General features: G+C 46.4%; 2 protein-coding genes and 1 long non-coding RNA gene across 4 annotated transcripts; 1 reads left to right on the top strand and 2 right to left on the bottom strand.

Moving 5' to 3' along the window:
* Positions 1-462: 462 nt before the first annotated feature.
* S100A16 (S100 calcium binding protein A16) lies at positions 463-9589 on the bottom strand. Of its 2 annotated transcripts, none has more exons than XM_074223469.1 (3): positions 9111-9589; positions 1588-1760; positions 463-1128 (listed from the first exon to the last, which is right to left on the bottom strand). In XM_074223469.1, the coding sequence occupies exons 2-3, from the start codon at positions 1741-1743 to the stop codon at positions 970-972; spliced, it is 315 nt and encodes a 104-aa protein (XP_074079570.1). In that variant the 5' UTR covers positions 1744-1760; positions 9111-9589; the 3' UTR covers positions 463-969. The 2 variants fall into 2 exon arrangements, with proteins under 2 accessions (XP_074079570.1, XP_074079571.1); XM_074223470.1 differs by lacking the exon at positions 9111-9589 and adding an exon at positions 2636-2960.
* Positions 9590-9689: 100 nt separating this feature from the next.
* Positions 9690-10767, top strand: LOC141513541 (uncharacterized). Its single transcript, XR_012475815.1, has 2 exons — positions 9690-10002; positions 10366-10767. It is a non-coding gene; the product is annotated as an uncharacterized LOC141513541 (long non-coding RNA).
* On the bottom strand, positions 10648-12868 carry S100A14 (S100 calcium binding protein A14). The gene is made up of 3 exons (XM_074223468.1): positions 12784-12868; positions 11718-11864; positions 10648-11433 (listed from the first exon to the last, which is right to left on the bottom strand). Exons 1-3 carry the CDS (start codon positions 12811-12813, stop codon positions 11296-11298), a joined length of 315 nt encoding a protein of 104 aa, XP_074079569.1. The 5' UTR covers positions 12814-12868; the 3' UTR covers positions 10648-11295.
* Positions 12869-13376: the final 508 nt, after the last annotated feature.

Below are 13376 nucleotides of genomic sequence, written 5' to 3'. Positions count from 1 at the left end.
TCTAGATGGCAAAGTGAATAGAGCACCTGACCTGAAGTCAGGACGACCTGGATTCAAATCTGACCTTGAGACACACTTCATCTTGTTTGCCTTCATTTCTTCATCTCTAAAATGAGCTGGAGAAGAAAATGACAAACCCCACTCCAGTAACCTTACCAAGAAAATCCAGATCACAAAGAGTCAGACATGACTGAAATGACTATACAAGATTCTCCATTTCATAAAACAGTGCCAGTACTTGGAGAAAGAATGAATAAATAAATGACTGGTCTAAAGCATATGTTAAACTCTAGAACTTTCAATTCCCTCTTCAACCCTCAACCAACCAACCAATCAATCAATAAACATTAAGTACCTACTATGTTCCAGACACTGATCTCCACTGATCTTGGGAATTCAGGGGAGGTGAACCAAGAAGTAGAGAGATTTAATGAGGGACACCACAATACCAGGAAGAGGGGGTTTAATCTATAAATTCAACTTTTATTGCAGAATGGAAGAGAAGAGGTGAGGCAGAAGCTCCTATTTCTGCCAATGGACAGGGGTTCCCCGCCCCCCAGCCAGGTGTTCCTTTGGCCCAACTTCACAGGGAACAAAAAGTTTAGGATGAGTTGGTGCTACTAGCACCAAAGATGCCACAAGTCATCAAAGACTCCAACCCAGAGCAATTCCTGAGGAAGAGACTCAGAGACAGTTTCAGCTAAAGACAAACCAGGGAGAGGGGAGGAGGAGGTGAACAAAGCAGCAGAGGGGAAGGAGACTCTGAGACTCCCCACAGGGGGTCCCCTGGATATCTCAACCTCCCCCAGTTCATAAGAGATGAGAACAGCCGGTGGGGAGGAGGAGGAAAATGTGAGAAAGATCTGGGCCTAAAAGAAATCTTGGGCCTGAAGAATTCAAGTTCAAGTCCAAAATGCCCTGGTGTGATGGGGAGGGGAGGGAGAGGTTCTGGAGGAGAAAAAAGGACTGCTAGCCGGAGGTCTCCTGTTCCTGCTGGCGTATGAGGTTGGCAATTGGGCTGGTGATCCCGCCTATCAAGGTCCAATACTCATCAAAGCTGATGCGCCCATCATGGTTGGCATCCAGATTCTGAATGAGTTTGTCAGCCGCCTTTCTGTTACCGGTGTCCTGGGAAGGAAGCAATGGTCAGTAATGCCAGGGAGGAGTCAGTGAGAACGCATCTCTGGGGATTGTGGGGCAAACTAGGCCACCAAGAGCTCGAGTCCAAGGCTGGAGGCAGTAAGGTATAAGGGGAAAGAGCTACACATCTGAATCAGAGGACGGGGGTTCAAATGCCCCTTCCATTGGTTTCCTTATCTGTAAAATGAGGAGTTTGGACTAAATTACCGCTAGGGTCCAAACAGCTTGGAATCCAAGAGCCAGCCTATCATTCATTGAGGCGGCAGTCTCTTACCACTTACCATCTCACACCTCCCCCCTTAGAGGTTTCAAAACAAAGGAATGTCTGTCCACCAGCCCCATTCCAGGCCTCCTGGGCATTCAGCCCACTGCCCTGTGGGAAATTTCCCGGTGGGTGGGTGGGGGTTGGGGTGGAGTGGAGGACTGGCAAGGGGTCCAATCCCTTACTGTCAACATGTGGTTGAGTTCCTTTTGCAGCATTTTTCGGAAACAGCTTCTGCTGATCTTGTTCCGAACCAGGCTGTGCTTGGGGATGTATTTGTAGAAGTTGAACACCAGGACTTGGATCGCCTGTTCCAGCTCGGTGTAGCATTCCTCAGCCATCTCACCTGCTCAGAGCTCTATAGGAAAGGAGTGGGCATTAAGGAAAGAAGCTCCTCCAGGCTTCTGCACCCCCCCCCCCCACTGTGGGGTCTCCCCCAACCCACCAACCTACCCCCTGGATGAACTCTCCCACCTGGAGGAGGTAAGAGAGGGCTCTCTCACCCTGGGAACAGAGGGGAGGGTGGGTGGAGGGGCTCAGATTTGGAATGAGAATTATGTAGCTCCCCCATTCCAGGTGTTTCCCCCATCCAACCGCCCAGGCAGGTTCTTCCAGTCCCTCCCCAGCCTCTGGCCCGAGGCTAAGAGCATAGCAGAACCCCTACTACGAGAGAGGCTCCCGTGGGAAGAGAGATCAACTCAAATTGACAACCCCTCCCAATCCCACACCCTGGCCGGTCCCAGGTATCCTCTGACCCCTCCCACCCACACCTTCAAGGGATTAGAGACCCTCTCCCTACCTCCCCCCCCCCCCCCCCGCCCAAATTCAGAGTGAAATAACTTTCCCTATTCAACACACACACCTTCCTGGAATTAGACTTATAGAAAGAGCCCCTCCCCACCTTTCCCCCAGCCTGATTCAGAGTGAAATAACTTTCCCCATCAACACACACCTTCCTGGGATTAGATTTGCAGAGAGATCCTCTCTTTCCCTCAATCCACATCCAGAATGGAACAACCTCCCCCAACAAACACATTCTCCCAAACTGGGCCACTGGCAAAGTGCCTAGGGCTTTAGCCAGAGCTGCAGCTACCCACCATGAATCCCTAAGGCCCTTTCTAGCTAGACAGGCCCATTGTACTCCTTAGCACAGGCTCACACCAAAACTGAGAATCTCAATTTCGACAGGACCACCCCCCCCCAGCCCCCAAGGTCATCCAGTGCCACCCGTACCTGAGCAGCAATTCCCAACAAGTGGTTATCCGTGGTTATCCAAACTCTTCGGAAAGGCCTCTAGCTACAAGGGGCCTCTTTTCTCTTTAAGCAACCCCCTCCAAGCTGGCCTGGCTCAGAACTCTCCGCCCAGGCCCTAGTTCTGGGAATCCTCTTGTTACTCGAAATGGAGCCAAGCTCTTTCTCTAAACCCAATCCCTCTGTTCCTTGGCCGGGCACACCCAGCCTCGGCCAGTCGACTCCAGCTGTTCTAGGACATCACTCTTAAGCCACCACAATTCTGCTTCCTCCCCACAGTGCCGAGTGCAGGACATACGCACATCCCAACACAATAGTCTCCTGAATAACAGGAAGGTGTAGTGAGTGGGGGATGGGAAGGGGGGGTGGCAGGCAGGATCTGCTCTATGATTCACCACCCAGACCCAAGTTAATCCAATAATAAAGCACAAGCCCCACATAACAATAACTGACATTTATAGGATGTTTGCAAAGTACTTTAGGTATCTTCTTTGAACGCCACAACAACTCTGTGAGGTTAGAGACTACCATTATTATCCTCCCCTTTTTACAAATGAGGAAACTGAGGCAAAGAAAGGTGAAGGGACTTGCCTTTGGTCAAACAATTAGTAACTGTCAGAGGGTGAATCTGAACTCAGATCTTCCTCTCTCCCAAGTCTAATATCCTACCCATTGAGCCATAAGATTGACTCACCCCCCCCCCACTACTTGGAGAGAAGTAATAATAACAAAAATAATTAATAATTACAACTACTCCTATTTCTATAGCATTGAAAGGTTTACAAAATGCTTTCCTCACAACTGCTCCATATAAACCCCCCATTCTGACCCTGGTTTTTCACTTTTTGTCATCTATTAGAATGTAAGTTCCTTAAGAGCAGGGACTGTCTTTCTTATTTGTATTTGTGTTCACAAATTTTAACACAGTGATTGGCATATATTAAATGTTTGCTGCCTGCCTTCAAGAATTATTCCCATTTTACAGATCAGGAAATTAAGAAGCTAAGTAATTTGTCCAAAGTCATATATCTAATATATGTCAGAGCTCTTATTTCTTCTTCTCTTCCTAGGTGATTAGAAAGTACTGATTAGTAGCTTGGGGACCATCCACCTCCAGGGCCTAGATGCCCATCCTTACCTGTTACCCCCTTCTCCAAGACCTGCCTGAATCTAAGATGGAAGATACGAGTTTACAGATGCTCTGACCAGGACCATTCCAGTACTTCCTGAACATCTATGTACTAATGAAGCCATCTTCCTGACACTCCTGCCTGCTTTTAGATAATCAAATCACCCTCACTATCCAGTCTAAGCCTATTGATTTACTCTCAGCGCCTGGCAGGGGGAAAAAATGTCATTTCAACCAAGGATGAAAGCATAAAAGTAAAATTCTCTTGGCATCCTCGTTGACTCCTGCCTCCTTGATTTTCCTTATGCCATTTTTTTTCCCAAACCAAAACTTTGGATACAAAGTAAGACAAAAGACATTTTGCAGAACCCTTTCTGATCTCATCAGTTCCCATGGGTTCAATGATTATATCTAGGCAGATGATTCCCAGATCTCTATTTCCAGCCCTGGTCTCCTATTCTCCAGGACCATATTATCTCCAGGACTAATTATCTATGAGACATTTGCAATTTGATGTCCTGTAAATATCTTGAACTCAACACTTTAAAAAAAAAAAGCTCAGAATTCAATATTTTGAATTCAGCATCCAAAACAGAACTATATTATCTTTCAAAAAATTAACAAAAATAAAATGAAATAAAATAAACTCAAAAAAAAATAACGTTCCAGTTCCTCAGTTACCCAGGTTTTTCAGTTTCTGAGTCATCATCAACTATTCACTGTTTGATTCAATACCTCTATATCAATCACCAGGTCTTACAGATTCTACCTCCACCCTTTTCAAATTTAACTTCTTCCCTCCACTCACACTAGTCATAGATCCTCATCATCTCTCACCTGGGCTTTTGCAAAAACTTCCTAATTGATTTTTCTTGCCTGAATTTTTTTTCTCTAATTCCTCCTCTACTCCACTAAAGTGATATTCCTAGAAGACCAATCACTTCCTTGCTTAAAAAGCTCCAATGATTTGTTATTCCTCCTAGAACAGAATACAAGCTCCTCTTAATGCACTTGTCAATCTGGCTCCCATCTGCTATTCCAACTTTATTACACATTTTTCCCCTTCCTAAATTCTATGATCCAGTCAAATTGGCCTTCCAGCTCTTCCTCACACACAATATTCCATATGGCATCTCCTACCCCTGGTTCTTAGCCTCAGTTGTCCCCTATGCCTGTAATTCCCTCTCTCCTCACCTCTACCTCTAAGATTTCTTAACATCATTTCTATATTCAAGGCTTGTCTTGGCAGCTATACCCTCCCCCAAATGAATTTTTATTTATTTTGTACACATCTTATTGTTAGCTCTTAAATATTAAATTGTAAGCTCTAAAATAAGACAGACTCTATCTCATTACTGCCCTTATATGCCCAATATCTACATGCTTCCTGACACATAAGTAAGCGTCTCATAAATGCTTGTTGATTGTTCAAATGATTAAAAGTAAATAGACTTTCTTTTCTTGAAAATGACCCTGACCCAGAAAAGCTAGAATGTGCATAATCCTCACACCATTCTCCTTGCCTGGTATCCCCTAATCCTTATGCCTTTTTTTAACCTAGCTGAATACTACCCCAGTGATCCTACTTCCCAGTCCTGAAATTCTATGTGTTTTCAAAGTCACTGTTTCAGCGTAGTTAGTAGTGCTGTTAGTAGTAACATGCACTATCTTGCCTCTTCAGCTGGGTAAGAAACTCCTTGAAAACTGAACTGTGAATTTGTATTCCTCATGCTTAGCAAAGTGCCCCACAAAGAAGTGTTTGCTAAATGGATACTTATGCTCTTGTCCCCCATTTAACCCCCCCCTCAAGTCCTGAATTTATGAGCATAGATGTTAGTGGATTATTTGGAAGAAAGTGTGGGTGGGGAGGTAAGGAAAAGGGCAGTCAGGGACTTTCCTGCCCAGATCCCATTTTCCTTAGTCATAAAATCTGGAACTGGAGTTCTTGGAGATCACTTAATTCAAGTCATCCATCTTACAGATAAGGTAACTGAAGTCTAGAGATGGATAAGCATATTGCCCAGGATCACAGACGAAAAACTGTAGAGCAAAAATTCAGTTAATTTCTCTGACCTGCTCTTTCCCATTATACCACATGACATCCATCAAGACTCTTTATCCATCAAGTCTTTCCTGATCCTTCCAGTCAGAAACAACAACTGTCCTTCCTTTGATATGTGCTCTTATCATGTTACGGTATGTAAAAATTCCACTTGGACAACATATGTCATCCCTCTACTAGATTGGAATCTATAGGTCAAGAACCCTGACTTACTCAACTTTGTATCATGCATACACCCCTGCACCTACACAATAGAATAAATAGAATAGAATAAAAATAAATGCTTGTTAGATAAAATTGAGCTAAAGTGGGTTGGTCACTACCCTCTTACCCCCCCCCCCACTATTTTCCTTAGTTCCATCCCACAAACCTTTAGGGCCTGGATTCATAGTTAGGAAAGAAGATGTGCTAAGAGATGAATGAAAGTTAGGAAGTACAGAGGGCATTGGGGAAAGGGTTCAGTTCAGTGTGTATGGGAGAGAATTCTAAAGGACACCTGCATTGTTGGACCTTCTCCCAAGACAACAAAATATCAAATTAGCCTGTGCCAGCCCCCTGTAACCCAGCTGTGGGGGCCTGTGGAAATTGTATCTTTCTCAGGAGGGTTGGGAACCAACCTGTTCCCCAAAGAATCTAAGGACCAGGGAAAATTAAGGAATCTCAACATGGGAATAACATCAGAAAGACTCAAACACAGAAACAGTATCCCAGACTTTAGAGAGCATCCCACCTTCATCTTGGATCTAAATCCCTCAAAGGAAGAAGAAACCAGGAAAGGAAGGGGATAGTTTATCAGATGACATCCCTCTATACCCCTACCCTACTCCACCTAACTCTCAACCACCCTTTCCTTCCTTCCTTCCTTCCTCTTGGTATTTCTTTAACCAGAAAGGTCTTGCTATGTCCTTCCTAGGGCTGCCCAGCAATAGATATAAGAGGGCAAAAGTGGGGGTTGGTACTGAAAGATCTCCTCAGTCCCCATTTTGTTTCTGGGCCCTGCTAGGAAAACATTTTCCTAGGGTTGGCCTCCCCACTTTGTTCCTTGGTTTTCCTGGACTTCTCACAAAATCCACCCTCTATATAAAATGGGAAATACAGGAGATAGCATCTGAAAAAATGTCTAGAGATCCTCAGAGAGCGGAGACATGCAAGGCATCATTACCTTCTCTTCTCCCCCGGGGGTGGCAGACTGGCTTGGCCACTCAGCCCATCCCTAACCATTCACCCAGCCCACAACCTCCCTCTCCCATTCCACTGCCTCCCCCGCTTTAACTCTGCTGACCCCACCCTCCTTCTAGTTCCACCTCTTTTTGGAGAGTCCTAAGGCAGAACAGACCAGAGAAGAAGATGTCCAGGCTATCACACAACCTCCTTCCCACAAGACGATGTGCAGAGGGGTTGTCCAGCTAGCACTTTGCTACTTGGTGAGGTCTCCAGTGTGCACTCAGACGGAGGAGGAAACCGAGGTTTGACTGTTTGTTAGTGGGGCAGGTTAAGTAGAGTTTAGGAGTAGAATCCTTTTTTTCTCAATTCAGGGAAACCTGAGTGAGGGATCTCTTGTCCAGGGTCTCTCAATAATAGTTATCTGCCTTCTCCAGATCTAATTCATTTGTGGGCATTGAGTGGCCCCATCCCTCCCTACCTTCCTCCTCCTCCCACAGCCATCCCAAGTCTTTCTCTCTCTCTCTCTCTCTCTCTCTCTCTCTCTCTCTCTCTCTCTCTCTCTCTCTCTCTCTCTCTCTCACACACACACACACACACACACACACACCCTTCCCTGCAACTCCTCCTAATCCTCTAGTCTCTTTCCCTTCAAAATGAGCCTGACTCCATCCTTGCCAACTGTACTCTTGACCCTTGGGTCCCTTCCCACTCCACCCAGAAACGTCACATCACAGTTTTCAATAATATCCTTAACTTGTTCTCCATACCATCTCTCACCCTTACTCCCCACCACTCTGTCCTCCCCCCCACCTTTGCCAGCTCATTTCACTCACTCACTCACCTCTCTAAAACACCTGTGGCAGATTTAGAGGTGCCTTAACCTGCCCTCCTATATGCCCCTCCCCTCTAGTGCCACTCCACCCTTACCCAATTTTCACACTAAATCTTGAAGTCAAATTCATTTCAATTACTCCAAGAATTGAGATGTGCTCTCTGGCCTTGGCCTTCCTTGGACCCTAAGGGCCTCCCACTATGAACTCTGACCTATTCCTTCTACCTCCCTACTCTCTGTCTACCCTAGTATTCTCATCATATACACACTCTAGGAGAAAGAAACCCATTCATTCATTCATTCATTCATTCATTCATTCATTCTTTCTGAGCCAAACCCTAGGATCCTTCCTCTCCAGAAGATGATTAGAATCCACCCTGAATCAGGAACTGTTTTGTACTATTTTCAAAGCTGATGTATATTTCTCTCTCTCTCTCTCTCTCTCTCTCTCTCTCTGTCTGTCTGTCTGTCTGTCTCTTTCTCTCAACCTAGATACCTTTTCATCTATGATGACATGGAGGAATTGGGGCAAGGGACTGATTTGCTCTACCCCCTTCTCAGTCTCTTAGAACCCTTGAGAATCCTCAAGACACCCATATTATACCCAGGGTACCCCTGGTTTCTAAAATTCGTTGGGAAAACACTATCTGGTGCTGAGCTGTACAGGTGTGTCCACACCAAGCAGAGTGGTTCAAGCCGAAACTTGTTTCCTTCCCCAGGTGAAGAAGTCCTAGCTGCTCTCTCCCCCCTCTCCCCACTAGCTATCATGATCCCTTGCACCTCCTCCTGTCACCACTCCCTTTATGTTTGTCTTCAGTAGATCCTGTTTTTTCCCTCTTTAGATTGTTCATCTCTCCCAAAACAAGGACTTTAGTCATGTTGGGAGGATTGTGAGGGGTGAGTCTTACTTTTATTTTATTTAATTTTGCTTCTTCTTCCCCCAGAAGTAGGCCCTGAGATCTGGTCAATACCTTGCTATACTGAGGATAAATTTGGTCTGTCTAGACATGGGGTCCTCCCACCTGCCTGCTCCTCCAATAACCTCAACACTGCCCCACTTGGCTCTGCCTCCCTTTTCACCCAAACTTGGTTCTCCCAAAATAAATTATTAACTTTTCCCTCCAGGCTAGCTCCTAGACCGGCCTCCCCTCACCCCCCCCCCCAACCTCAACAACCCTCCTTTCCCCTAATCCTCTTCTCCCCTGCTCTCTCCCTTCCTTCCATGTCTTAACTTCATTGCCCACTGGCCCCAAGACTCTCCCAGTCTCACCTGCTTCCTTGAGTTCTCTTCCTCCGGCGGGGTTCTTCGGCCTGACTTCGGGTTCTGTCAAATATTAATCTAGACCTGCCCAGACTCCTCCCTGACTTCTCAAAGTCTCTCCTAACTCCCTCCCTGATTTGTCTGAGCTGACTGAGTTGGAATAGAAGAGACTTAGCTCAATCTTTACCTGGCTGTGGGGTTGGGCCCTTGTTAAAGAGACACACACACCTTTCCTGCCCACCCTCCCTCCAAAAGGGTGTGCCTGGGAGGTTGGCTCTCCCCCAATTTACCCTCCCTCTTACTCCCCACCTTCTTCCTCCCTCACTGAAGTAGAGAAAGGGGCTGTCATCAGTCATCTGGTTCACCTGGGTCATTCAGGGGACTAGTTTCAGGGGACATAACTCATCCTTGCAGATAAACTAGTTAACATACCAGTCCTGCCCAGTCCAGTATTGGCCCGGACAGGGACCCAGACCAGATCTTACATTCCATACCCAAAGCTGAATTCCTTTAGGCCTAGGACTTCCTGATTGTTTAGTCAGAGAACAATAGAACCCCTGGAGCCTTGCATTCTGGACCCAAGTAGAGATCAACACAGTCCCCATTCCTCAAAAGTCCAGCCCTTCCTTCTACAAAGGGTCCCATGTATTTCCACTCTTTGCCTACCTTCTTTCTGCCAAGGGCCATGTGGATATTTATAATATCATTTGAAAGCTATATTTGGTTAATTATTTAATCAATTCACCCCTAAAAAACTGCTAGATGCATTGAATTTTGAGATCCCCCTCCACCCCTTGCTGTTGCCTTGGCAATGCCACACCAACATAGCCTTTGGACTGGAGGTTCCCCACCCTGGCCTAGATGATTCCTTCCTTTTCTTCATTCCCCTCCTGGTCACCAAGTAAGTGGAATGGGGCACCTGGTTACTTTATTCCCTCTACCAGACCAGTCTCCCCAGGAACCAAGAGAGATATCTGTGGTATTTGGAAAAATATATTATTTCTGGAGTTAGGAAACACAGGTTCAAAATCACAGCTCTTCCTCTAATAATCTAAGTGATTTGAGGTAAATTAGTTAACATTCTCTGTGCCTATTTTTTCATATGCAAAAATGGGAATAATATCTCTACTCTCTACAAGATTGTAACATATGAGATTATGTAAAGTGCTTTGTTAACAGTAAAGCAATATATAATATCCATCTATGCATAGATATACATATGCATATATGGCTTTATATATGTGTGTGTTTTTATTGTTTCCAGGAAAACAGTAACTACCAGATTATGCATCAATAAAATGAGGCCTAGAGGGAAGTCTCCTCAATAAATAATCACCTAGAGGGCTCAAAGCCTAGAGAGGAAAGCATGTATCCCACTGTTCTGTCCAGGAACCATCCTTGTTTAGTCTCAAAGGAATAAACATATTCATTCATTTCTATTACTCACTACTACTAAGTGGTCATCACCAACATCTATATCCTCCATGAGGATCCAGATCCTCTTTCCCTCCAAGATGCAGAAGAAAGAATTGAAGCACATAATCATATTTCTTTTTTTATTAAATCAAATGATACAAAACAACCATTATTCCACAAACACCCAAAGCACCAAGCCCCCTCACCCTCAAAATCATACCCTCTCTAGTCCCAACTCAACCACTGTTCCCTCCCTTTTCTAAAGGGACAAAACCCTAGAAAGGTTAGGGTCCTAGGATGTGTGGGTAGAAGAAGAGAGGGAGAAGAAGGAGTAAAGAAGGAGAAAGAAAGGGACTGTCTGCCTGGACGGTTACACTTCAAAATGGGGTAAGGGCCAGAAGCTCATATAGCACCAAACAGCCAATTTCCTAGTCCTCATGCCTGCCCTTTAATCAAATCAGTCCCCAGATCCCTTGGGAATGCCTTTCCACTTCAGTTCATGCCACCCTTGTCCCTAAAAATCTGATCCTTCACCTTGTTTCTCCTCCTCTACCTCCTACCGTGTGGGAACCCCAAGTTGTACCTCCCAAAGTCCTATGGAGCATTCAATGGGATGAAGACCCCAGTAGGAAAGTACATATAAAGCCTTGGGAGGGAGAGGAGAGGACTAAGGGATCTAGGGGAAAAGAGAGAAACGTTTATTTTTATGTTTACACAGTCTCTGGGGGAGCCCCTTCCCACCCCTTCCCAAATGACTTTTGGGTGGTGGTGGAGAGGTTCAGTTTCTCTGGTTCAAGTTGTCTGGCTTCACACTCTTGGCTGCTTCTCCGATTAGTTCCCAGAAGCTCCCAAACTCTAACTTGGAGTCATTGCAGCTGCCCAAGTTGGCGATTTTCTCATCCAGCCCACAGCTGCCCTGAGGAAAGACAGGGAGTGGAGCAGAGGGGAGACACCCACAGCTCAGAAAGACAGTCTCTATCCTAGTCTTCCCACCCCACCCCACTCCACCCCTTCAAAGAAACACAGACCCAAGGGGGGCCCTTTCCCCAACCTGGGAGTAAGCTAATCAGTTGACAAGGATTTATAAATTCCCAAATCCTGCTACTCCAATTAAACTGGGGAAATGAGAGAGAGAAATGGGGGAGTCAAGGGACAGACATCCACAGGGACACAGGACTCAGAAGCTTGGGTCTTCCATACCGGCATAAGGTGGGGCAACTGCTGTGTGACCAGATCCCGAAGCTCAGAAGGTGTCAGTGTCTCCTTCTTCCCTTCTACTGAATACTGATGAAAGTTTTTGATGAGGGTTTCAATGGCCCGTTCCACATCACTGAATTCCTGGGCATCCTTAGACAGGGACAGGAGAGAGCCAGACTCAAAAAGGTGCTTCCCATCCTCAAGTCTCAGGGTCACCACAGAACACCCTATTTAGGGAGGGTATTCTGACTCTGACACTGCCTGGAAATCTCCCTCACCCACCCACCAATGACATGATTACTATTTATAGATTCATCCATTGGTCCAAACACCTTTTTGCTCTGGAATCTTCCTCTCCAACCCTATCAATCCTCCGCACTAGGATCCCCTCCCCTCTTCTGGATACCCCTCCCCAAACCACTAAAATATCTCAAATATCCCTACTGAGTGCCATCCTAAGAAATGCCAACAAGGTGGGGGGGGGGGGCACAGTCCACTCAGGCTCAGCTCCTGAGTCCTCTTCTTTAGCCAGAATCATTCTTCATTTTTCTCCTGGTCCAGGTTTTTCCCTCTGCCCCCAACCAGACCCACGTGGGAAGCCTTGAGTAATAGGTTGGGAAACCTGCCGCCCCCCCCACTCTCCCAGCCAGGGCAGGTCCCAGCACGTGGGTACTGCCTGGCTGGCTCTCCCAGGGAGGACTCTCCAGTGACAGGCTATGTGGGAAAAAGAAAGCAGGTTCTTCCCTGGGTCTTTGGGAACTCCAGTCAAACTGTAGAGTTCAACAGAGAAAACTATGGACAAGGGCAGAAGTCAGAGAGAATTTGGTAGAGGGTATGGGGATCTAGGGGGAGCCTGGGAGTTAGATGAGGGAAGCCTGAAAATCGAAGGAAGGGAGGCTTGGTTTCAATGGAAAGTAGGTTGATCTCAGAGCCAAGGAGGAGAAAAAGGGGTAGAGAAAGTAGACTAAGAGAGAAACTCCAGAAAGGACAAGGAGGAGAGAAGAAAAAAAGGGGGTCAAAGGCTTGTGAGGAATTCTTGGGCAGAAAGCAAAGGAATGAATGAACCAACCTCAGCATTTGCAGAATGGCACTGTCCCATGATGACCTGGGTGAGTGGGGGGACGAGGGGGGGGTCACTCCTTTGGTATCTGGGAGCTTTCTCCTATGGCGTGTCCCTGAGGGACCAGTGGCTCATCTTCTGCCTGGCAAATGTGAGAGATCTGATATGAGGGGGAAGCTGAGGATTCCATCTCCCCCTTGCCCCACCCACCCACATGACTTTGCCACTCCCTCCAGGAAGCTGGAACGGGGAGGTGGGGAGAGGGTCAGGGCCAGTTCTCCATCACTCCACACCCAGAAACACAGACACTTGTACCCTTAGGAAAGTAGGAGTTTCTGTGTTAGGCTATCTTTGCCTCAAAGCCCTCCTCAGTCCTGATGCCCCCCAGACTCTGAAACGGTGCCACCTCTTCTTCCTCAGCCAGCTCACAAACTTATCCTAATTATCCTGTCCTCCAAACCCCAGTCCTACAATGTTTAGGTCTCCTAGTCCCACAGGCTCCTTTCCCAATGGACCCTAAAGGAGGTGGAATAGGGTAGTATTAGTATCCCTAAAGTAAGTCTTCTCTTCAAGGTCCAAGAGCAGCAGGAATGGGGAGTTAT

The sequence above is a fragment of the Macrotis lagotis genome, chromosome 2 (genome assembly GCF_037893015.1).
Source record: "Macrotis lagotis isolate mMagLag1 chromosome 2, bilby.v1.9.chrom.fasta, whole genome shotgun sequence".
NCBI lineage: Eukaryota > Metazoa > Chordata > Mammalia > Peramelemorphia > Peramelidae > Macrotis > Macrotis lagotis.
This window is presented reverse-complemented; position numbering and strand designations above follow the sequence as displayed.

Coding starts and splice junctions, on each gene's coding strand:
- S100A16 (XM_074223469.1), bottom strand. CDS start 1,743: ATGGCTGAGGAATGCTACACCGAGCTGGAACAGGCGATCCAAGTCCTG. Junction 1,129..1,587: donor AACTCAACCACATGTTGACA/GTAAGGGATTGG, acceptor CTTCCTTCCCAG/GACACCGGTAACAGAAAGGC.
- S100A14 (XM_074223468.1), bottom strand. CDS start 12,813: ATGGGACAGTGCCATTCTGCAAATGCTGAG. Junction 11,865..12,783: donor GCCATTCTGCAAATGCTGAG/GTTGGTTCATTC, acceptor TCCCTGTCTAAG/GATGCCCAGGAATTCAGTGA. Junction 11,434..11,717: donor AGTTGCCCCACCTTATGCCG/GTATGGAAGACC, acceptor GTCTTTCCTCAG/GGCAGCTGTGGGCTGGATGA.